Source organism: Saccopteryx leptura, chromosome 6, assembly GCF_036850995.1.
Source record: "Saccopteryx leptura isolate mSacLep1 chromosome 6, mSacLep1_pri_phased_curated, whole genome shotgun sequence".
Taxonomy (NCBI): Eukaryota; Metazoa; Chordata; class Mammalia; order Chiroptera; family Emballonuridae; genus Saccopteryx; species Saccopteryx leptura.
In genome coordinates, this window is record NC_089508.1 from 135747572 (window position 1) to 135774492 (window position 26921).

At 38.7% G+C, this 26921-nt stretch overlaps 1 protein-coding gene across 2 annotated transcripts in view; it reads right to left on the bottom strand.

The window, feature by feature from the left end:
- Positions 1–26921, bottom strand: part of HECW1 (HECT, C2 and WW domain containing E3 ubiquitin protein ligase 1) — a 512769-nt gene that overhangs the window by 99410 nt on the left and 386438 nt on the right. For both annotated transcript variants that reach the window (XM_066342679.1, XM_066342680.1), the window contains 4 exons: positions 19545–19650; positions 17564–17660; positions 15211–15294; positions 14701–14810 (listed from right to left, as the gene is read on the bottom strand). In XM_066342679.1, coding sequence (XP_066198776.1) covers positions 14701–14810; positions 15211–15294; positions 17564–17660; positions 19545–19650 — 397 coding nt within the window. The remainder of the gene's footprint in view (positions 1–14700; positions 14811–15210; positions 15295–17563; positions 17661–19544; positions 19651–26921) is intronic.

The following is a 26921-nucleotide window of genomic DNA, read 5'->3' on the forward strand; positions in this document are numbered from 1 at the left end:
GCATCTTTTAATATATTTATATTTGTTGGCCATTTGTATGTCCTTCTCTTAGAAGTGTCAGTTCAGATCCTCTTCCCATTTTTAATTGGAATGTTTGCTTGTTTGCTGCTGAGCTTTGTGAGTTCTTTATATAATATATTGTGGATATTAACCCCTTATCAAATTATTGTTTGTACATATTATTTCCCATTTGGTTGGCAAGCTTTTGTTTTGTTGTCAGTTTCTTTTGCTGTGTAGAAACTTTTTAGTTTAATATAGTCCCATGTATTTATATTTACCTTTACTTTCCTTGATTTTGGAGTCAAATTCATAAAATATTTTCTACTGCCAAGGTCCATGAGTTTAGTACCTATGTTTTCTTCTATGTAATTTATTTATATAATTACATTGTATGTGATAGGCAGCAAGAACTAGGATTTCCTTAACAATGCCATTGCTATACTTGTTTGTAGAAGTGACAATAGAGAGATATTGACTTAAAAATTGAGTTTAACAATTAACAAAACTACCTCTAAGAGACAGTTCTGAATGACATAACTTGGAAGAACTAAACAAAAGATATTCTATTTTTAGAGATCTATGGCTGTATTGATGGATATCGAGAGATCCCATTTGAAGGACAGAGCATTTTGCTAAATACTGTTTCTCTTCTGAATTTTCCCACCAACTTCAGAAACCAGACTTGGATTCCAACTCTTGAGCTTGTGAGATAATAAGTTACCAGAGTTTTCTTCTCTTCTCTTTTCTTTTTTTTATGTGAGAGGTGGGGAGGCAGAGACAGACTCCCGCATGTGCCCTAACTGGGATCCACCCAGCAAGCCTACTAGGGGGTGATGTTCTGCCCATCTGGGGCCGTTGCTCCATTGCTCAGGAACAGAGCCATTTTAGTGCCAGAGGCAAGGCCATGGAGCCATCCTCAGTGCCTGCAGCCAACTCATGTAAAACACTTGAGCTATGGCTCCGGGAGCAAAAGACAGAGAGTGAAAGAGAGAGAGAGAGAGGGGGGAGGAGGAGTGGAGAAGCAGATGGTCGCTTCTCCTGTGTGCCCTGACCAGGAATCAAACCCGGGACTTCCACATGCCAGGCTGATGCTACACCACTGAGCCAGCGGATCAGGATGTTACCAGATTTTTCAAACTAACTTTCTTTATTTTTAAAGTGCTAAAGAAAATTGTGTTACCACAGAGACCTACAACAATGTGATAATGTAAACCACACAAATAGGGGAAAGTCTTCATTCAACATATGGTACTGTTTGGGGGTAGGTATGAGTTTGACTTAAGTTGATTGTCTTGATGAACCTAGAAATAATATCTTCCTTTATCAATAAACAGTTTAATGTATATTTAAATTGTTGGATTGAAACTCATTTGGATTGAAAAAATGTCTACAAAGAATTTTTGTATGATGAGTAAATTTATTGTAATATATAAAGTAAACTTCAGGAAAACTATTTCACATCATGCAAGAAACCTCTCTGGCATTTTCCTGGAGACATATGGTGGTCCCTACTAACCATATAATCTAGTAATTTCTTTACAACTTAACAGAGGTTGCCAAAATTTGGCATCTGATAACATTCTAAATCATAAGGGCTCTTCAGAAAGGGTTCTTCCCTTTTAAGTTCTTATAGAATGCATTAGGAATGTAATAGCAATTTAGAGCAAGGGTCAGCAGACTTTTTCTGTAAAGAAACAGATAGTAAATATTTTGGGACCATATAGTTACTGTTACTACTACTCAACTCCACTGTTGTAGTATAAAAGTTGCCATAAAAATTCTTAAACCGGGGTGACGTCAGAGAAATGGTGCCGTGAGGAGCTCGACCAACAAATCTCCCCAAAATTTCAACAAGTTCATCAACCAGAGACAGAAAAATCTATCCTTGGTGTGTATGGAAGTTTCATACACTGAAGGTGAAGGTAGGATCCAGTGAAAAATTGACTAAATATATAATCAACCCTGAAAGAAATAAGTCAGACAAAGAAACACTCTGCCTTCCTCACTAACCTGAGCAAAGGCTGCTTTCACTTGGAAGTGAGAGTTGGGGGGAGCTAAGGGTGTGTAGGAAGCTAGGCTGCGGCACGAACGTTTGTTCAAGCTGAGGAAAGAGTGTGCCTGTGGTGGGTCAGCCCACATGAGCGGCGGCATGCCCTGAGCAAACGCCCACATGCCGCGAGCAACCCGGCTGCCCAAGCGCCAGGAGAACCCCGGCTACCTGCGCGTGCCATGAGCAACTGCCCGCACGCAAGCAACCACCCATGCCACGAGCAGCAGCTGCCAGCGGCGCGCAGAGCATGCCAAAGCGAACTTCCCTATGCCTGAGCTTCTCTAGGTGGGTGGGGCGCCTCACCCTGCCATTCAAGCTAACAATCAAGCATTGGGGGAGGGGCACACAGGCAGCTTGCAGTTCTTTCTGGAGCAATTTGGTGGATCCAATCACTGAAATTAGCTTAACCCACAGGCTAATCACCTCCCAACTGACCTATGCGGCTCTAATTGACAAAATCTCTCTCAGTTCAGCGATCCAAGACAAGAGGTGTGATATTTTTTAATGCCTCTTGCTAAAGGGGTGGGGTTAACCTCTGATGGGCAGAGCTTTCATACTCAGGGATATACACTAAAAAGAGGGACTTGGGGCCTGACCTGTGGCGGCGCAGTGAATAAAGCATCAACCTGGAAATGCTGAGGTCACCGGTTCGAAACCCTGGGCTTGCCTGGTCAAGGCACATATGGGAGTTGATGCTTCCAGCTCCTCCCCCTTCTCTCTCTCTGTTTCTCTCTCTCCCTCTCTCTCTCCTCTCTGAAAATGAATAATAAAAAAAAAAAAGATTTCAAAAGCATAATTAAAAAAAAAAAAAAAAGAGGGACTTGGCAGATGTTAAGACCTCCTGTACTGCAGGCAGTGACTAGGGCATCTTCTTCCAAGCCACTGCAGGTTACAAAGTGCGGAAAGCCTGGGGAGAGTGGTCCCACAGAGTGCTAGGCATGCTGAACAGGCCTGGAGACTCATAGAATGTCACCTTGAGAGCAATTGGCTCCCAGCCCCACCTGATTACGCTGGCGGCTCTGACTGCCAGAGCCTTACCCAGAGCCCTGCGTTGAGTGGGGATAGAGAGGGGATTTGCCAGCTCTTTGAGCCTCTTACTCCCCAGACAGAGGCAGCGACAGCCTCATAGCTGGATCATCAGGCTGCTAATTCAGGAAGGAGAGACTAGGAGAGAGGCTCCGGGAAAATGGACTCTCTCATTGTTGGAGCCTGCAAACACTAACAAGCCTTGACTACCAACAAGACTGAAGCCAAATATATGACATTGCTGTAGAGTCTCTCAACTGCAAATCCCTACCTAAGTGTGCCACAGTGGCAGAGCCTGGGGTACAGAGTCATTGACCAGGAAGATGGAGAGGAAAGAAAAAGGAAGAAGTTAACCTCTCAAAATCAAGAAAATCCACAGACTTTATAATTTTTTCCACTATTTTTTTGTTTCCTTAATCTTCTTGCCTTTATTACTATTATTTCTATTTCCTCCACCTTGGTCCTTTTATTCTCTGCCTGTCTTACTCTTTCCTCTTCTTGAACTACACTACCCATAAGTGTTACATTTTATTTCTTTTCTTCTTCTTTACTCTCCATGAGGGTTATACTCCAAAACCCTTAACTTTTTCTCTCTCTCTTTTTTTTTCTTCCTTTCCTTTTCCCCTTTTTCTTATTTCTCCTGTTCTATTAGTTTCTTCTTTTCTCCTTTTACTTTTCCTCTAATTCAATCCTCAATCACAAACAAATTATTTAATTTGGGGCTCAAGTTTTTTTTTGTGGCATTCTGGGTGCTTTTTACTTCGCTTTTTAACTCATTAGCATTCCTCCCAACCCAGGATCTCCATTCTATTCAGTCTTTGCTCCACTTAATACAATAGTTTTTTTGTTTTGTTTTGTTTTCCCTTTTTCCTGTTTCCCTCTTATCCCTCTCATTATATCTCTTAGTTGACCATCACTTACAAGCAAATCATTTTATACTTGACCCATATTTTTTCCTTTTTTGCATGTTGTGGGCCCCTACTTCCTTTTTTGCCCCTTGAACACTTCCCCCCAAATCAGGCCCTTTGTTATAGGCCATTTTTGTTCCCTTTAGCATAATATAATTCACAGTTCATCACGATATTTTCCTAAGGAGGAGGGGAGAGGAGGGGAAGAGAGGAAGAAAAGGGGAGGAAAATAAATTATTATAGCTTTTTTTCAAAAATTTTTTTTACTTTTTATTTTTTATTAATTCTCATTAGTCCTATCAACAAGACCACCCTCAGATGCCATTAAGAAAAAGGAAATCAAATATTATGGATACAAAAGATATAGAAGTAAAACGGATAGATGTGGAAAAAGCTATGGAGAAAAATTTTAATATATTGAAAACCTTGGAGCTAAATGACAGAGAATTTAAAATAGAAATCCTAAAAATACCCAGACATATAAAAGAAAACACAGAAAGGCAATTTGGGGAACTCAGAAAACAACTCAACAAACACAAAGAATATATTTCCAAGGAAATTGAAACTATAAAAACAAGTCAAACAGAGATAAAAAACTTAATTCACAAGATAAAAAACAAGGTAACAAGCTTCGCTAATAGAACAGGCCAGAAAGAAGGTAGGATTAGTGAAATAGAAGATAAGCAAATTCATGCACAACAAAGAGAAGAAGAGAGAGACTCAAAAATTAAAAAGAATGAGTAAGCCCTACAGGAATTGTCTGACTCCATCAAAAAGGATAACACAGAAAACCCCCACTCCAGGAATTACTAAAGGGGGTTCTCCAATCAGATACAAAGAACAAAAAAAAACAGAGCCACAAGTAAAAGCTCCAAGAAGAACACAATAAAACCAAATTTAAACTGTGACAACAACAAAAAGAAAGAGGGGGAGAAGATGGAGATTAACAGTAGCAAAGGACGATGGAGTGCAAAAGTACTCACAAAATAGTTCGCTACAATGAACAGGGTAGGGACCCTTTTCATTACTCAAAGGTAACCACCATTGAAAAAAACCACCACAGAAGCACATGAGATAAAAAAGATAGCAACAGTGGAAAGATGTATGGAATACAATCAAATAAAAACAAAAGATAGAAAAACAAAAGAGAAGGATCAAACAAGACACAAAACTAACAGAAAGCAAGATATAAAATGGCAATAGGGAACCCACAAGTATCAATAATTACACTAAATGTAAACGGATTAAATTCACCAATAAAAAGGCACAGAGTAGCAGAATGGATTAAAAAAGAAAATCCAACTGTATGCTGCCTACAGGAAACTCATCTAAGTAACAAGGATATAAACAAATTCAAAGTGAAAGGCTGGAAAACAATACTCCAAGCAAATAACATCCAAAAAAAAGCAGGTGTAGCAATACTCATATCGGATAATGCTGACTACAAGACAGGAAAAGTACTCAGAGACAAAAATGGCCATTTCATAATGGCTAAGGGGACACTGAATCAAGAAGACATAACAATTCTTAATATATATGCACCAAACCAAGGAGCACCAAAATATATAAGACAGCTACTTATTGATCTTAAAACAAAAACTGACAAAAACACAATCATACTTGGAGACCTCAATACACCGCTGACGGCTCTAGATCGGTCATCCAAACAGAGAATCAACAAAGACATAGTGGCCTTAAACAAAACACTAGAGCACCTGGATATGACAGACATCTACAGGACATTTCATCCCAAAGTGACTGAGTATACATTTTTCTCCAGTGTACATGGATCATTCTCAAGAATTGACCATATGTTGGGCCATAAAAACAACATCAGCAAATTCAGAAAAATTGAAGTTGTACCAAGCATATTTTCTGATCATAAAGCCTTGAAACTAGAATTCAACTGCAAAAAAGAGGAAAAAAATCCCACAAAAATGTGGAAACTAAACAACATACTTTTAAAAAATGAATGGGTCAAAGAAGAAATAAGTGCAGAGATCAAAAGATATATACAGACTAATGAAAATGACAATACGACATATCAGAATCTATGGGATGCAGCAAAAGCAGTGATAAGAGGGAAGTTCATATCACTTCAGGCATATATGAACAAACAAGAGAGAGCCCAAGTGAACCACTTAACTTCCCACCTTAAGGAACTAGAAAAAGAAGAACAAAGACAACCCAAAACCAGCCGAAGAAAGGAGATAATAAAAATCAGAGCAGAAATAAATGAATTAGAGAACAGAAAAACTATAGAAAAAATTAATAGAACAAGGAGCTGGTTCTTTGAAAAGATCAACAAAATTGACAAACCCTTGGCAAGACTTACCAAGGAAAAAAGAGAAAGAACTCATATAAACAAAATCCAAAATGAAAGAGGAGAAATCACCACGGACACCGTAGATATACAAAGAATTATTGTAGAATACTATGAAAAACTTTATGCCACTAAATTCAACAACCTAGAAGAAATGGATAAATTCCTAGAAAAATACAACCTTCCTAGACTGAGTCAAGAAGAAGCAGAAAGCCTAAACAGACCTATCAGTAGAGAAGAAATAGAAAAAAACCATTAAAAACCTCCCCAAAAATAAAAGTCCAGGCCCTGACGGCTATACCAGCGAATTTTATCAAACATTCAAAGAAGACTTGGTTCCTATTCTACTCAAAGTCTTCCAAAAAATTGAAGAAGAAGCAATACTTCCAAACACATTTTACGAAGCCAACATAACCCTCATACCAAAACCAGGCAAGGATGGCACAAAAAAAGAAAACTACAGACCAATATCTCTAATGAATACAGATGCTAAAATACTAAACAAAATACTAGCAAATCGAATACAACAATATATTAAAAAAATAATACATCATGATCAAGTGGGATTCATCCCAGAATCTCAAGGATGGTTCAACATACGTAAAACGGTTAACGTAATACACCATATCAACAAAACAAAGAACAAAAACCACATGATCTTATCAATAGACGCAGAAAAGGCTTTCGATAAAATACAACACAATTTTATGTTTAAGACTCTCAACAAAATGGGTATAGAAGGAAAATATCTCAACATGATAAAGGCCATATATGATAAACCATCAGCTAACATCATATTAAATGGCACTAAACTGAAGGCTTTCCCCCTTAAATCAGGAACAAGACAGGGTTGTCCACTCTCTCCACTCTTATTTAATGTGGTACTAGAGGTTCTAGCCAGAGCAATCAGACAAGACAAAGAAATAAAAGGCATCCATATCGGAAAAGAAGAAGTAAAGGTATCACTTTTTGCAGATGATATGATACTATACATCGAAAACCCCAAAGAATCCACAAAAAGACTACTAGAAACAATAAGCCAATACAGTAAGGTCGCAGGATACAAAATTAACATACAGAAGTCAATAGCCTTTCTATATGCCAACAATGAAACAACTGAGAAGGAACTCAAAAGAACAATCCCCTTCACGATTGCAACAAAAAAAATAAAATACTTAGGAATAAACATAACAAAGAATGTAAAGGACTTATATAATGAAAACTATAAACCATTGTTAAGGGAAATCGAAAAAGATATAATGAGATGGAAGAATATACCTTGTTCTTGGCTAGGAAGAATAAATATAATCAAGATGGCTATATTACCCAAAGCAATATACAAATTTAATGCAATTCCCATCAAACTTCCAATGACATTTTTAAAGAAATAGAGCAAAAAATCATCAGATTTATATGGAACTATAAAAAACCCCGAATAGCCAAAGCAATCCTAAAGAAAAAGAATGAAGCTGGGGGCATTTCAATACCTGACTTCAAACTCTATTATAGGGCCACGACAATCAAAACAGCATGGTATTGGCAGAAAAATAGACACTCAGACCAATGGAACAGAATAGAAAGTCCAGAAATAAAACCACATATATATAGTCAAATAATTTTTGATAAAGGGGCCAACAACACACAATGGAGAAAAGAAAGCCTCTTCAATAAATGGTGCTGGGAAAACTGGAAAGCCACATGCAAAAGAATGAAACTGGACTACAGTCTCTCCCCCTGTACAAAAATTAACTCAAAATGGATCAAAGATCTAAACATAAGACCTGAAACAATTAAGTACATAGAAGAAGACATAGGTACTCAACTCAGGGACCTGAGTTTTAAAGAGCATTTTATGAATTTGACTCCAATGGCAAGAGAAGTGAAGGCAAAAATTAATGAATGGGACTACATCAGACTAAGAAGTTTTTGCTCAGCAAGAGAAACTGATAACAAAATAAACAGAAAGCCAACTAAATGGGAAATGATTTTTTCAAACGACAGCTCAGATAAGGGCCTAATATCCAAAATATACAAAGAACTCCTAAAACTCAACAACAAACAAACAAACAATCCAATAAAAAAATGGGAAGAGGATATGAATAGACACTTCTCCCAGGAAGAAATACAAATGGCCAACAGATATATGAAAAGATGCTCATCTTCCTTAGCTATTAGAGAAATGCAAATCAAAACGGCAATGAGATACCACCTCACACCTGTTCGATTAGCTGTTATTAGCAAGTCAGGTAACAGCAAATGTTGGAGAGGCTGTGGAGAAAAAGGAACCCTCATACACTGTTGGTGGGAATGTAAAGTAGTACAACCATTATGGAAGAAAGTATGGTGGTTCCTCAAAAAACTGAAAATAGAACTACCTTATGACCCAGCAATCCCTCTACTGGGTATATATCCCAAAAACTCAGAAACATTGATACGTAAAGACACATGCAGCCCCATGTTTATTGCAGCATTGTTCACAGTGGCCAGGACATGGAAACAACCAAAAAGCCCATCAATAGATGACTGGATAAAGAAGATGTGGCACATATACACTATGGAATACTACTCAGCCATAAGAAATGATGACATCGGAACATTTACAGCAAAATGGTGGGATCTTGATAACATGATACGAAGCGAAATAAGTAAATCAGAAAAAAACAGGAACTGTATTATTCCATACGTAGGTGGGACATAATAGTGAAACTAAGAGACATTTATAAGAGTGTGGTGGTTACGGGGGGGAGGGGGGAATGGGAGAGGGATAGGGGGTGGGGAGGGGCACAAAGAAAACAAGATAGAAGGTGACAGAGGACAATCTGACTTTGGGTGGTGGGTATGCAACATAATTGAACGACAAGATAACCTGGACTTGTTATCTTTGAATATATGTATCCTGATTTATTGATGTCACCCCATTAAAAAAATAAAATTATATAAAAAAAAAAAAAAAATAAATAAATCTTAAAAAAATAAATAAAATAAAAAAAGAAAAAAAAAAGAAATCTTAGAAATAAATAAATAAATAAATAAAATAAGAAAAAAAAAAAAAAAAGGATAACATAAGAATAATAGGTATATCAGAGGAAGAAGAGAGAGAAAATGGAATGGAGAATATATTCAAACAAATAATAGATGAGAACTTCTCAAGCCTGTGGAAAAAACTGAAGCCTCAAATTCAAGAAGCAAACAGAACACCGAGTTTTCTTATCCACAACAAACCTAATCCAAGGCACATCATAATGAAAATGGCACAAACCAATGAAAAAGAAAAAATTTTCAAGGCAGCTAGGGAAAAGAAGAATACATCATATAAAGGAAGGCCTATTAGATTATCATCAGATTTTTCAGCAGAAACTCTACAAGCTAGAAGAGAGTGGACCCCAATATTTAAAGCCCTGAAAGAGAAGAACTTTCAGCCAAGAATACTATACCCATCAAAGCTATCCTTCAAATACGAAGGAGAAATAAAAACATTTACAAATACATAAAGGATGAGGGAATTTACCATCAGAAAACCCCGACTCCAGGAAATATTAAGGAGGTTTTCCAACCAGATTCAAAGAACAAAACAAAACAAAACCACAAGTAAAAGCTCCACCAAGAACACAATAAAACCAAATTTAAACTGTGACATCAAAAGCAAAAAAAAGGGGGAGAGGACAGAGATTAACAGTAGCAAAGGATGATGAAGTGCAGAAACACTCATAAGATAGGGTACTACAGTGAATATGGTAGGTACCCATTTCATTACTTAATGGTAACCACCCTTGAAAAAACCACCACAGAAGCACATGACTTAAAAAAGTTAGCAAAAAAGGAAAGAAGTATGGAATACAAACAAACAAAAATGAATGATAGAAAAACAAAAGAGAAGAATCAAACAAGATACAAAACTAACAGAAAGCAATTTATAAAATGGCAATAGGGACCCCACAAGTGTCAATAATACATTAAATGTAAATGGATTAAACTCAACAATAAAAAGACACAGAGTAGCAGAATGGATTAAAAAAGAAAATCCAACTGTATGCTGCCTACAGGAAGCACATCTAAGCTAAAAGTATAAAAACAAATTCAAAGTGAAAGGCTGGAAAACAGTACCCCAAGCAAATAACATCCAAAAAAAAGGAGGTGTAGCAATACTCATATCTCATAATGCTGACTACAAGACAGAAAAAGTACTCAGAGACAAAAATGGTCATTTCATAATGATTAAAGGGACACTGAATCAAGAAGACATAACAATCCTTAATATATATGCACCAAACCAAGGAGCACCAAAATATATAAGACAGCTACTTATTGACCTTACAACAAAAACTGACAAAAATACAATCATACTTGGAGACCTCAATACACCGCTGATGGCTCTAGATTGGTCATCCAAACAGAGAATCAATAAAGATATATTGGGCTTAAATGAAACACTAGAGCACCTGGATATGATAGACATCTATAGGACATTTCATGCCAAAGCGACAGTGTATACATTTTTCTCTAGTGTACATGGATCATTCTCAAGAATTGACCATATGTTGGGCCAAAAAATAACATCAGCAAATTCAGAAAAATTGAAATTGTGTTAAGCATATTTTCTGATCATAAAGCCTTGAAACTAGAATTCAACTGCAAAATGAGGGAAAAAACCCAAAAAAATGTGGACACTAAACAACATACTTTTAAAAAATGAATGGGTCAAAGAAGAAATAAGCGCAGAGATCAAAAGATATATACAAACTAGTGAAAATGACAATATGACATATCAGAATCTATGGGATGCAGCAAAAGCAGTAATAAGAGGGAAGTTCATATCACTTCAGGCATATATGAACAAAGAAGAGAGAGCCCAAGTGAACCACTTAACTTCACACCTTAAGGAACTAGAAAAAGAAGAACAAAGACAACCCAAAACCAGCTGAAGTAAGAAAATAATAAAAATCAGAGCAGAAATAAATGAAATAGAGAACAGAAAAATTATAGAAAAAATTAATAAAACAAGGGGCTGGTTCTTTGAAAAGATCAACAAAATTGACAAACCCTTGGCAAGACTCACCAAGGAAAAAGAGAAAGGAGTCATATAAACAAAATCCAAAATGAAAGAGGAGAAATCACCACAGACATAATAGATATACAAAGAATTATTATAGAATACTACAAAAAACTATATGCCACCAAATTCAACAATCTAGAAGAAATGGATAATTTCATAGAACAATACAACCTTCCTAGACTGAGTCATGAAGAAGCAGAAAGCCTAAACAGACCAATTAGCAGGGAAGAAATAGAAAAAACTACTAAAAACCTCCCCCAAAATAAAAGTCCACGCCCAGACGGTTACACTAGTAAATTCTATCAAACATTCAAAGAAGACTTGGTTCCTATTCTACTGAAAGTCTTCTAAAAAATTGAAGAAGAAGCAATACTTCCAAATACATTTTATGAGGCCAACATAACCCTCTTACCAAAACCTGGCAACGATGGCAGAAAAAAAGAAAACTGCAGAGCAATAGCTCTAATAAATACAGATGCTAAAATACTAAACAAAATACTGGCAAATTGAATACAAGAACATATTAAAAAAATAATACATCATGGTCGAGTGGGATTCATCGCAGAATCTCAAGGATGGTTCAACATATGTAAAATGGTTAACGTAATACACCATATACACCAAACAAAGAACAAAAACCACATGATCTTATCAATAGATGCAGAAAAGGCATTTGATAAAATACAACACAACTTTATGTTTAGAACACTCAACAAAATGGGTATAGAAGAAAAATATCTCAACATGATAAAGGCCATATATGATAATCCATCAGCCAACATCATATTAAATGGCATAAAACTGAGGACTCTACCCCTTAAATCAGGAAAATTAATTCAAAATGGATCAAAGAGCTAATATAAGACATGAAACAATAGAGTGCATAGAAAAAGACATAGGTACTAAACTCATGGACCTGGGTTTTAAAGAGGTTGTCCACCCTCTCCACTCTAATTTAATGTGGTACTAGAGGTTCTAGCCAGAGCAATCAGACAAGACATAGAAATAAAAGGCATCCATATCGGAAAAGAAGAAGTAAAGGTATCACTTTTTGCAGATGATATGATCCTATACATCAAAAACCCCAAAGACTCCACAAAAAGATTACTAGAAATAATTAACCAATATAGTAAGGTTGCAGAATACAAAATTAACATACAAAAGTCCATAGCCTTTCTATATGCCAACAATGAAATATTAGAAAATGAACTAAAAAAATAATCCCCTTCACAATTGCAATGACAACAAAAAAATACCTAGGAATAAACATAACAAAGAATGTAAAGGACCTATGTAACAAAAACTACAAATTATTGTTAAGGGAAATCGAAAAAGATACAATGAGATGAAAAAATATTCCTTGTTTGTGGATAGGAAAAATAAATATAATCAAAATGGCCATAGTACCCAAAGCAATTTATAAATTTAACTCAATTCCCATCAAAATTCCTATGACATTCTTTAAAGAAATGGAACAAAAAATCATCAGATTTATATGGAACTATAAAAAACCCCGAATAGCCAAAGCAATCCTAAGTTAAAAGAATGAAGCTGGGGGCATTATAATACCTGACTTCAAATTATATTATAGGGCCATGACAATCAAAACAGCATGGTATTGGCAGAAAAATAAACTCTCAGACCAATGGAACAGAATAGAAAGTCCAGAAATAAAACCACATATATATGGTCAAATAATTTTTGATAAAGGGGCCAATAACACACAATGGAGAAAAGAAAGCCTCTTCAACAAATGGTGCTGGGAAAACTGGAAAACCATATGCAAAAGAATGAAACTCTACTACAGCTTGTCCCCTGTACTAAAATTAATTCAAAATGGATCAAAGACCTAATATAAGACATGAAACAATAAAGTACATAGAAGAAGACATAGGTACTAAACTCATGGACCTGGGTTTTAAAGAGCATTTTATGAATTTGACTCCACAGGCAAGAGAAGTGAAGGCAAAGATAAATGAATGGGACTTCATCAGACTAAGAAGTTTTTGCTCAGCAAGAGAAACTGACAACAAAATAGACAGCCACCTAAATGGGAAATGATATTTTCAAACAATAGCTCAGATAAGGGCCTAATATCCAAAATTTACAAAGAACTCCTAAAACTCAACAACAAACAAAGAATCCAATAAAAAATGGGAAGAGGACATGAACAGACACTTCTCCCAGGAAGAAATACAAATGGCTTAGAGATGTATGAAAAGATGGTCATCTTCATTAGTTATTAGAGAAATGCAAATCAAAACTGCAATGAGATACCACCTCACATCTGTTAGATTAGCTCTTATCAACAAGACAGGTAATAGCAAATGCTGGAGAGGCTGTGGAGAAAAAGGAACCCTCATTCACTGTTGGTGGGACTGTAAAGTAGTACAACTATTATGGAAGAAAGTATGGTGGTTCCTCAAAAAACTGAAAATAGAACTACCTTATGACCCAGCAATCCCTCTACTGGGTATATACCCCCAAAACTCAGAAACATTGATACGTAAAGACACATGCAACCCTATGTTCATTGCAGCATTGTTCAAAGTGGCCAAGACATGGAAACAACCAAAACGCCATTCAATAGAAGACTGGTTAAAGAAGATGTGGCACATGTACACTATGGAATACTACTCAGCCATAAGAAATGATGACATCGGATCATTTACAACAAAATGGTGGGATCTTGATAACATTATACGGAGTGAAATTAGTAAATCAGAAAAAAGCAAGAACTACATGATTCCATACATTGGTGGGACATAAAAACGAGATTAAGAGACATTGACAAGAGTGTGGTGGTTACCAGGGATGGGGGGAGGGGGGGCATGGGAGGGGAGGAGGTAGAGGGGAAGGGGCACAAAGAAAACTAAATAGAAGTTGATGGAGGACATTCTGACTTTGGGTGATGGGTATGCAACATAATTGAATGACAAGATAACTTGTACATGTTTTCTTTGAATATATGTACCCTGATCTATTGATGTTATCCCATTAACATTAATAAAAAGTCAACATTATAAAAAAAATAAATAAATAAACAAAACATAAAATAACAGAATAAAAAAATTCTTAAACCAATAGGTATGGCTGGTTTCACTAAAATTTTCTTTATAGACACCAAAATTTGAGTTTTATATAATTTATACATGTCATGAAATACTAATGTAGAAAAAATTCAAATCATTTAAAAACCAAAAGTGCATTCAAGTCTTAGAGCATTACAAAAACAGGTGGCAGAGAGAAGACAAACATACAGTTGCCCTTCTTTTACCTTCATCTGGTAGAAACACAAATTTCCAGTTACAGGATATATACTGCCGCATTCTCAAGTTACCTGGGGAATTCTGAGGTGAGGAACAGGGTGAACAGCGAGGAGAAAAGCTGTATCCAGGGTGGAAAGCAGCTTGTAGGGGAGCGTAGGACATAATTTCTTCTTCAAAGAGACTGCAAAGTAAAACAAATAAACAAACAAAAAACATTAGTTCTCTTTCTATGAGAGAATTCATGATTTGGGATAATAGCAGTTACTGTTCTCACAAAGCAACAAAAACACGTTCTGATGTAGTATTAAAAGGATAGGCATATTCCAGCATGCCAATTCTCAGTGTTATTTTATTTTTTTTGGTGTAATTTTAAACCTATTTAATCCTACAACAAAGTATCCATCAAGTACTATTTTTAATCTTGTTACCTGAACTGTAAATATAAAGAAAGCAATGGTAGCAGCCACAGAAACTTCTACAACAAATTGTGAGTGTTTCAGTCTTGGCTGTCGTAAATGAGAACTGACCAGGACAGCTTTTCCAGATGCCTTTCCAGAATTCTTTCAGGCTTAGCCTCTTACCTCAGCAAAATAACTAGATCTGCATCACAGGACAACTTTTCAAGCCCATGATTACCCTCAGTTCGAATGTAATGAATTTTCTCCCTAGAAAAATGTAGGAAAGATAATGAGTTATATACCAACACATAAGCTAAGAAATGAATCCTTTTCTTACCTGTTTTTTCTCCTCCAATGTGTCTGAACAGTGATGTCCTATTTAGTGTTCAGTGTATTTCCTGGTATTTTAAGCTTATATTGGAAGTTCTCATGATGTTCTACAAGGAATACTCACACAGGGACAAAAGCTAAGGAGCACAACAAAGGTCAATCCTTAAATAGTTATAACAATACAAAGTGGAGCTGGGCAAGGAGGGCTCCTGTAAGACTATTGTGGGCTCATGATATCTTTGAAGTCAAGAAAAGAAAGAGTGAGGGTGTATGTCTTGAGAAACCTTATGTCTGATGAAAAATGTATAAGTATAGTTGGCTCAGAGAGAGTATGACACATGGGAGTTCCCCAGGTTGGTCTAAGCACAGGGCTAAATTCTCTCTGATCATGCATTCTGAGCCCTTTTTACAATCTCCACTTCCAACCTGGCAATTTATTCCAATAAGTCTATGGATAAATAGCATTTATTTTAATCAAATGAACTTTGTAATTAGCTTCTCTGATATTTAAATACTCAAATATTATAAACACTATAGCCAAAATTCATTTCATTGCATGCATGCTTTAAAGAATTAAAAAATTTTTTTTTCTTGAAGTGATATAGCATAAATCTGAGAAGCCTTAGGGATCAATTTTTAAAAATATTTAACTTTAAAAAATTTATTTTGCATGTTGGATTCCTAAAGTCCAATGTAATGGTGTTAGGAGGTTAAGCCTTTAGGATGTGATTAGGTCATAAAGGCAGAGCTCTTGTGTATGATGAAATTAGTGAGTGCCCTAGTCCCTTCTTCCATGTGAGGATATAAGAAGTCTGTAATCTGGAAGAGGGCCTCATTCTGATTATGGTAGCACCCTGATCTTGAACTTTCAGTCTCTAGACTGTGAGCTGTGAGTTTCTACTGTTTATAAACCACCCAGTCTGTGGTATTTTGTAATGGCAAGCCCAAAAGGACTAAGACAGACATCATCGTCCACTGATCTTCAGAAGCATCACACCTGGATATCTTCTAAGACACCCCTGCAAAGTCCAGGAGAGAAATGATAAGGATCCAAATATTGGTCATGGTAGACAGAAGAGAATAAAAGGGATAGAAGAGAAAAAGTGAGGACGTAATTGTTTGGATGTGGAGATGAAGTTAGAGGAAGAAATTGGGATAATGGGCAATTTGGAGGGTGTTGGTTCTGATTTACATAGGTCAAAACACAGGGAAAAAAGATGTCAGTGAGGAGACTGTAAGGGGCAAAGAATGTAATTGACATAATCTGGCAGGATTAATAAGGATTTGAATAGCAAAGTGCTTATTTTCCAATGTTGGTGCTTTACTGAGGAAATCATACAAAGTAGAGTTTACAGTTGTCAAACATATTCAAAAGACCACCAAAAGAGAGATTAGCAGTAGTAACAGACTGCATTTTGTCCACTTTTTCTAATCTTTTACACATATCTTCATTTAAGCATCTCAATAGTACCCATATTGTCACCCTATTTTGGTGATGAAGAGACTAAGGGTAGGGGATCAAATAATATGACTTAATTGTTAGTCTCTATGTAAGTAAGAATTCAAACTCTAATGGGAGACTCTTAACATTCATGCATCTCCAGCTATTGAAAGGGAGAGGTCTTTGAGTACCTTGGTGAGAAAGTGGATTTAAGTTCAGAGGATATTTTCTCTTTTTATCACTTTGGGTAGCTATTCCTTTCAAAAGAAGTGCTTCAGAGTTTCAGAGATACTAATTAAAAAATGAACTTAATAGATAATAAAACATATATGATGATTTTTAGAAATATTGGAACATATTTGATATCTTTTGTCTGCTTCTTTTTTTTGAAAATGGTCATCATATGTATGGTTTACCATTACATATTTCAAAAATAACAATTATATGGTGCTTTACACAAATAATTTAAAAATAAAACTATTTGCTTCCTTTCTGTTATTTTTGTGATTCTTTCCAAATAAATGAAAATTATTTTAGCATTATATGAATAATATGCAACCCAAAAATATAGCTATTGCTATTTTCAACCCTTCTGAGAACATTCGAAGCTCCTGTTCCTTTTATTTTGAGTATTCAAATTATAATTTAAATGCATAGATCAAAAGCATCTAAAGCCTCTGCTCGGTCTCTCTAAAAATGTGTTGTCTCATCTAGAGTAATAGCTGGAAAGATTTGGAGTTATAGGGGTGAGGGACAAGCCCCTACCTGAGTGTGTGGTTTCTTGCCAAGCTTGGCTGACGCTCTTGCAGCATTTCAAAAATGTTTGGCTGGCGAAGAAATGCCACAATCTTGTCATTATATGCTGAAACAGACAAAAGCACAGAGTTGTGGTTGAGTCTGCAGACCACAGATAATTTCTCTGATGATTAGAAGATGGCAGCTTTATACTAGAATTAATTTAGAAGTTTGAAGGGCAGATAGCATACTCATCAAAAACTGTAAGCTCTTGAGGGTGTTTTCCTATGATATAATAGCATTATTATTATTATTTAAATTTATTTAGAAAATTAAATTTAGCAGGGTGACATTAATCAATAAGAGTACATAGGTTTCAGTAAACATTTCCATAGCATTTAAACTATTGATTATGTTGTATACCCATCACCCAAAGTCAAACCATTTTCTGTCAACCTTATATTTGACCTTCTTTATACCCTTACCCCCACCCCCTCCCCAACTTCCCTCCCCCACATTCCCCTTTCCTTGGTAACCACTTCACTTTTATCTATGTCCTTGAGTCTTAGTTGTATATCTCACCAAAGTGTGAAATCATACAGTTCTTAGTTTTATCTGATTTACTTATTTCACTCAGTATAATGTTCTCAAGGTCCATCCATGTTGTCATAAATGGCAATATTTCATCATTTTTTATGGCTGAGTAGTATTTCATTGTATATATGTATCATATTTTCTTTATCCAATCCTCTATTGAGGGACACTTTGGTGGTTTCCATGCCTTGGTCACTGTGAATAATGCTATGATAAACATTGGGGTGCATATGTCTTTCTGTACTGATGTTTTTGAGTTTTTGGGGGTAGATATCAAGTAGAGAAATTACTGGATCATATGGTAGTTCTATTCTTAATTTTTGAGGAACCACTATACTTTCTTCCATAATGGTTGTACTAATTTGCATTCCCACCAGCAGTGAATGAGGGTTCCTTTTTCTCCACAGCCTTTCCATTTGTTATTACCTACCTGTCTTATTGATAATAGCTAATGTAATAGGTATGAAGTGGTATCTCATTGTAGTTTTGATTTGCATTTCTCGAGTAGCTAGTAAAGATAAGCATATTTTCATATATCTGTTGGCCATTGTATGTCCTTTTGGGAGAAGTGTCTGTTCAGGTTCTGTCCTAATTTTTTAATTGGATTGTTTACTTGTTTGTTGCTGAGCTTTCTGAGTACTTTATATATTTTGGATATTAACTCCTTATCAGCATTATTACTTTTAACCAATCATATCAAAGTGAACTAGATCTAAGTTAATCATCCTAATACTCCAGGAACTTAACTAGGTGTAACTCATTCCCATGTGAAGAGGTAAAAAATAAAGTGGTTGTTCCATAGGGGAGTTCTACTCTCCTCTTTATAATTTTTCTTGGCATTTTGCTATAATTATCATAGCAAAAAGCTTTTTGACTTCAAAGAAATCTTTTTGTGAGCACTTGGCACTCATGACTACAGCTATGTGTTGATTTTCCAGTAGTGATAATGAAACTGTCCAAGTCCACTTAGACTCTCTCATCTCATTTCCCTTAGCACAAGTGGCATGCATTTTGAAAAGAGGCAGCTGAGTTTAGAAATAAAAATTGTGTTGACTGAACCTCATACACACAAGTTTTAAACTAAAAACTGCATTTAATAGCAATAAAATGTATCACCTCATTAAACTATTCACCCCTAGTCTTACCTAACAAGCCACTGAATGGAGTAAAGGAAAAGAGAAATGTAGATATGGAAGACAGTAGAGAAGAGAGAGGTAAGGGGTGAGAGAGGGCAAAGTGAGGAGGAATAGGTAAGGAAAAAGGCCAAAGGGAGAGGAGGATAGGAACAAAGGATAGAGGAGGTGACTATACCAAAAAATAGGAGGACCCCCCCAGAATCCTCAATATTAAAGGGTTCACAGTAAGTAAAACAAGGTTAATTATTGTGTATCTAGGGGTTCCAAAGCACAATACATACCCAGTGGCAATGACTCATGGTGATGCTGGCTTCGAATAGCAGCTACTAGGCTGTGTCCTGGCCTGGCCAATAAAGAGGCTCCTCTGTTTCTAGAGACTTCTGAGGCCTAATTTCAAAATATAATTATTAGCATTAAAAATGTCATCAATTTCAGATAGTCTTTTAATATCAATTTTTTAATATGATAGCAAAAAGATCCTGACATCACCTAAGATAAAAAAGCAATAAAATGATAATCCTCAAAGTGGTGGAAAAGAAACAAGTTTTAAAATTCTGACTGTGCCCTGGCCAGAGAGCTTGGTTGGTTAGAGCATAGTCCCAAAGTCCAGAGGTTGCCATTCAAGCCTCAGTCAGGGCATATGCAGGAACAGACTGATGTTCCTATCTCTCTTTCTCTTCCTACCTCTCTCTAAAATCAATAAATAAACATTTTAAAAATATGACTGAGTGATTGATGTACTGTATTATTGTTTATAAGAAAGTGATTGTAGAAGGAGACAAGATGGCCACAGAATAGGTGGACATTCCAATTCCCACATCCCAGAAGCAAAATGGATTACAACTTAATTTTGAGAAGAGTAATCTTGAAAGACCAACTTTGGACTAAACTAAGAGGATTCTACAGCCAGGGACCACCAAAGAACTCACACTGAGACTGGTAGGAAAGGTGAAAAGTGCTCACTGCACTCCCGGGAGCAAGTGGCAGCCTGGAGGGACTCTCGCGGTAGGGACAAGTGCCCGGTGAGTTGTGGGTTGTGGGTCCTCATCCCCAGAACTGGAGTCCCCGCCTAGAGCCCTGGAGCCTGGAAGGGGTGCACAGACTGTATTTGGCTGAGAAAGGAGCCTAGATACTGTTTGAGAGAAGGAGACAGAATTCTCAGACCTAGACTCCATATTAAAGGGACCACACGGAGAGCCTCGCTCACAGCCACCTGCCCAGGGTTCTGGGAGTGGAGAGCGCTGGGAGGACTAGAGTTGCCAGGGGAGAGTGTGGTCTTGGAGGCACAGGGGGAGACACTTTGAGGGATGGACACCCTAACCCCTAGGCTGTTCATGCCCCAAATCTAAAGTGAACATTTTTCCTTGGAGCAGCAGCACCAGCAAAGGGAAGAAATGACCCTGTCCACCAGAGGTTCTACTGCCCCAGTTAGAACAAAGAGGTGCTTAGAGGCAGGCAGGACGTTAGAAATATAGGTAGTAAGTGCTGGAGTCTGAGCTACACTGACCCCAAAACTGCTGAGTGCTCGTCCCTGCAGGCAGGCCAGTGCTGGCGGGACATGGCTGCAGGATCCAGGGCGGTCTGAGCAAGCGCATGAGGGCCCACCTGTGAAGGTGGAACCTGCAGAAGCCACTGCAACGGTAGGGGCAGCAGCCTGGGAGACTGCAGGGGCAGTCCGAGCAGACATGCACAGGAGGTAGGGGTCACGGTAGCTGCTGCAAAGGTCAGCACGAGCCTGCAAACCCGCCTGCAGCCTAAACCCGCAAGACTGCGGAGGTGGTCCAAACATGGGCACATGTGGGCTGCCTGCGGAACTGGTAGCCATGGCAGCCACTGCCGAGGTCCAAGCTGGTGTGCATTCCCATCAGCCCTTGGAGGTGGAGGGGGCCCAGAGGACAGCGGAGGCAGTCCGAGAGGCTGTGTGTGGGCCGGCCCATGGAGGTGGGGACCTCCATGGTCACTGCAAATGTCAGAGTGAGCTCGCGGCTGAGCTGGGGCAAAAGCAAAAGCAGTCAGAGTGGTTGCGTGCTGGCCCACCTGCAGAGGCAGAGGATGCAGCGGATGCTGTATGGGTCCGGGCTAGTGTGCAATCATGCCTGTGGCATGGGCCTGGCTCTGGGGGTGGCTGAGGTCTGCAGGACAGTGGAAGTGGTCTGAACGGGTGTGCACGGTGGCGGAAGCTGCAGCAAGCCACTGCAGAAGTCTGAATTTGCACGCAAATCAGCCCACAGCACAAGGCAGCCTTCAACAGTGGCTGGGGTCTGGGCAACCACCGGTCGGTCAGAGTGGGCGCTCACAGGCCCACCAAGGGTGGTGGAAGCCGTGGTGGCCGAGGAGGTGGGCTGGCACTGGCAGCGCCATAGCCCAAACTACCAAGGTGGCAACAGCTGCTGTGGCAGGGAACAGCAGACAGACCACATATTGGGAGCACAAGGGCCACACCCACTGGTCCCCTGAGACCACACCCTTCTGAATGCTGAAAAAGAAAAAAAATAAATAAAAAGTCTGCATAGAAAGACATCTGAGGTGAAAAGGTAAACCACATCCAATACCGTACTTAATCACCGAATTACACTACTGAGCCCAACAAGTAGCTAGCAATAAGAGACAGCAGAAAGCGGATCTCAGGGGAACTTGAACTTTCAAAGGTACACCCCCCCCAGGCCAAGAGTAGATAAAAGCTAGCCTAAGAGTGCAGCTGATATTTACAACAGCACCTGAACCCAGCAGAGGCAGCCACAAGATCTGGATCACCTGTAGCTCCAAAAAGGTAGATAAGAGCCAGTTATAAGCAGTGACCCCCAACAATCTGCACCAAGCTCTGGCCAGGGAGTCCTAGGGCAGGAACACCCAGTAGTCAGATAGGGAGAGCAGTTCAGGACCAAACAACCCTTGTTAGAGAGGTAGCTTAAGGAAGGGCTCCTCACACACGATCAAGCTAAGACATAGAAAACACGACACAAATAGCAAAAAGAATATTGATAGCAGATAAGTAGCCCACAGCAGATTACAAACAACAGCTGATGCCAATGCAAGAAGACCTAGAAACAACACAACTGAAAATTGGAGGCAGACAATACCAACCCTAGACTCAGCTAGCTACACAAACAACACACCCACAGGAAGAGTGTATAGAGAGACAAAATGGGAAGACAAAGAAATGCAATCCAAATGAATTGACAAGAAAAATCCCCAGAAAAAGAACTGAGTGAGATGGAAATAACCAAATTACTGTATGCAGAGTTTAAAATAATGATTGTTAGGATGCTCAAAGATCTTAGAGCAACAATGAATGGGCATAATGAACACTTAAATAAAGAGATAACAAGTATCAAAAGGACATTGAAATCATAAAAGAACCAGACAGTAATGACAAACACAATATCAGAAATGAAGACTACACTAGAAGGAATTAAAAGCAGGCTGGATGAAGTAGAAGACCGAATCAGTGACGTAGAGGACAAGATAAGCAAAAGCACAAAAGCAGAACAACAACAAAAAAAAGGATCAAGAGGTCTGAGGAAACTCTAAAAGAGCTCTGTGACAACATGAAGAGAAACAATATCTGCATAATAGGGATTCCTGAAAGAAGAGAAAGAACAAGGGATAGAGAACCTGTTTGAAGAAATTATAGCTGAAAATTTCTCTAAATTGATGCAGGAATGAGTCACACAGGTTCAAGAAGAAAAGAGAACCCCATTAAAAAAGAACCCAAAGAGACTCATACCAAGACACATCATAATGAAAATACCAAAGCTAAGAGATAAAGAAAGAACACTAAAAGCTGCAAGAGAAAAACAGTGTATCACCTACAAAGGAAACCCCATAAGGATAACATCCAACTTCCCAACAGAAGCACTTGAAGCCAGAAGGGAATGGTAAGAAATATATAAAATAATGCAGAGCAAGAACCTATAACCAAGACTTCCTTATCCAGGAAAGCTATCATTTAAGATTGAAGGAGCAATAAGAAGCTTCCCAGACCAAAAAAAAAAAAAACAAAACAAAAAACAAAAAAACAACAACAACAAAAAAAAACAAAAAAAACAAAACCAACCTCAAGGAATTCATCATAATCAAACCAATGCTGCAAGACATGATAAGGGGCCTGCTGTAGACAGAACAAAGTGGGAAAAAAACTAGTAAAAGAGGAATGTAGATTTAAAAAAATGGCAATAAACAACTACATATCAATAATAACCTTAAATGTAAATGGATTAAATGCTCCAAACAAAAGACATAGGGTAGCTGAATGGATAAGAAAACAGGACCCATACATATGCTGTCTAAAAGAGACCCACCTGAAAACAAAAGTTGCATATAGACTGAAAGTAAAAGAATGGAAAAAAATATTATTTCCATATGAATCAATGTAAATCCAATTAATTCATTCTAGACACTATGAAATACATAACAAAAGCACGTTTTATAGAGAATAAATGTAGTGTTTAATACTAAAAACAATAAGATATTAATATAAAATGAATATAAAAGACTAATGTAAAGAATAAATGGAAACTTTCTTTGGTCCCATGATGGAGCTGAAAAGAAAGGGTTAATTTATTAGCAAGGAGAACACTTAACAGAGACAATGAGATTTTAGTACATGTGATTTCATCTTATGTGTTTTACATACATTTTGAAACTGAAAAACGCAACATAAATACATTACACCAAATACTGTATATGCAGTAATCACTTACATGTAATTGTAGTATTTGCACTTGCAATCTATAAAAAAAGCACAAAAACACTGGAAAGCAATGAAATTGTTTGGCTAGACACATGGGGTGATGCTCACACAATGAGAAACAACACCACACTGAGCATGGGTCACCCTTTGTTTTCACAAAATTAGGAGGGAGGGCATGTGGGCCCACTGACAAAATTTGAAGAACCCAATGAAAACCAAGATAAACTTTTTGTGGAAAAAATTGACAGAAACCAAAACCGACGATAACTGAAGTAAACGAAAACTGAGGCATTACTGTATTGATTGAATACATTGAATTAGTGACATTAGCATCATGACTTCTTTTCTTCCCTTAACAGTACAAAAAGTGAGGATTCAGAAGATGGTGATGGAGTAGGTGGATGTTCCAACTCTGACCTCCCAGGACCAAATTGGATTACAATTTAAGAACATTCATCTTGAAAAACCAACTTTGGACTAAAGGAAGAGGACTATAACCAAGGATCACAGAGGAAGCCACACTGAGACTGGTAGGAAGGGCAGAGATGTGGAAACGGCTACCCCGCTCCCAGGAGGGAGGGTCAGCTTAGGGTCTGAAGGGACTCTTACTATGGGGAGGGTTGCCTGGAGAGGTGTGCATGCTCAGCCCCAGGCCTGGAGCTCCAGCCTAGAAGAGGTTTCCAGACCACATTTGGAGGTGAAAAGAGCAGGGTTTCTGTCTGTGAGAAAGAGATGGAGATCTTGGAGACAAAGATGCAGGATCTGTCTTAAAAAGGCCATGCAGAAAATCTTATTGACAGCCACTGACCTGGGTCTCCAGTGGAAGAAGAGTCTAGAGAACTAGAGTTGCATGAGGAGAGTGTAAAGTTGGAGGTCCAGGGCGAGACACTGTAGGAGATGGCCACCTGAACCCCTGTGCTGAGTCATTCTCCAATATTGCAGTTGCCATCATTTTTGGGTGGAGCAGTCCCCTCTAAGAGGCATCAGCCTGAGGAAAAGCAACTGCACCACCCTTGGGAGTCTCTCCTGCTCCAGTCATGGTGATGGGTTGTATCTGAGAGGCCAGAAAGCAGGGTGTGTGTCAGTTGTCAGTTACTCAGCTTTCTGGTGTTGAGGCCTAAGCTTTCCCTCACATGCTCCTGACTCTGACACTGGTGCTTCCACCTCATGGGGGACTCTGGAAAATGTCTGGACTGCAGGAACAGCACACCTCTGTCTCAGAGGCTACACCCACTGAACTTCTGGGCCCACACCATACTAAGGTCCATAAAAAGTCTGAACATACTGACATCTGGGGCCGAGGGGCAGAGCCACATCCACCACCCTTCCTAATCCCTGAATTGCCACAGTTTCTAGATTATATGAGAGGTTTTTTTTCAGTGGCTAAGCCCAACAAGCAGCCAGCAGAAAAAAGCTGCAGGAGGTGGAACAAAAAAAACCCCTTGGCCACTTAAGCAGACCTTCCCCCAGACACAGAGTGGCTAAAAGCCAGCCTAGGTGTGCAGCTGGTATTTCCATGTGCACCTGGGCCCAGCAGAGGCAGCCACAAACTCTGGATTTCTTGTAGCTCTAAGAGGTTGCTGAGGGCCAGTTATGAGCACTGTCTCTCAATGGTCTGCACTGAGCTCCAGCCAGGGAGACCCAGGTCTGGCACATCCAGAGAGCAGCTGCAGAATGCACCTGTTCAGGACCTAACAACCCTTCTAGAGTGGTATGCTAAGGAAGGCTCCTCACACTGGCCCAGCAGAGGCAAGTTCCACTCTCTGCAGTCAGCACCAGCACAGCAGCTCATGTACATTGGATAAGATGGAGCTTCAAGTCAGCTAGCCTGGGTGCTGAATATCCTGTCCTGCTGGGCTAGATTCCACTGGGTGAAGGGAGAGAGGCTTAGAACATGGACATTTAACATGTGGGTCCCTGAGCGCTTTTTGTTGGATCCGGTTGAGGGGCTTAGCCACCTTCAGGGGTAGGGCGTAGTCAGCCCCAGGAGAGGGCTCTTCTAGTCTTCCTTCCTGAGACCAGGGTCTCACCAGCTCAAAGAACTTCTGCAGAGGGAACTGTTGGCCAGACTCAATGTGAAACTGCTGTTCACTTTGTTGGGGAGAAAAAATTGCATATCCAGCAGTGGCTGAGGTATTAAGCTCCAGAGTAGGGGCCACATTCCCTGTACTGAGCTCCTGACCAAGAGAGACCCCTGAAATAGGGCATCCTACTAATGTTGTATTCCCAACCTCAGCTGCCCTAGACAACCAAGCATGTAACCTGTAGAGGGGTTGGGTTGGGTGAAGCCAGACTGAGCCTACATTACAGTCTTTCTACAGAAAACTCTGTAGGAAAACCAGGCAGCTGCAAGAGAAGAAGGAGCCCTGAAAAGTGGAGATATAACCTACAGAGTTTGGGGCTTTTCTGGAACTGCTTTCATTTCTAAACAGGAGGAAGCTAATTCTTATACAAAAATTGGCCCTTCCTACACTACCCAGGTGCAGAAAACACAAACACAAACAGAAAAAACTGCAGTAGCTGCAGACAGGTAGTTCACAACAGGTTATAAAAAACAGATGACACCAATCCAAGAAGATCTAGAACCAACAAAACTGGTAGCTGGTGGCAGACAGAACCAACCCTAGACTCAGCTAGACACACAAGCAGCATGCCCAAAGGTGGAGTATAGAGGCACCAGACACTGTGCAGAATAAATACACACAACAGGACAAATATAGCACAGTGTGTAATATACATGATCAAGGTGATTGTTAGAGCCAGCCAGTCTGAAGGGATAACCGTACCCACAAAAGGACCAACTGCATCTAATACTTAAATAGAATAAGAGGAAAAATAGTGCCCTCAAGAAGCATTCCTAGAACAATGAAAAAAGGTGGCCTGGAGGTCTGTACCACTGAGCTCATCTTCCTCATAAAGAAACCACAACAGTCAGATAATGGCGCAGTAGGAAGCGATACCAATA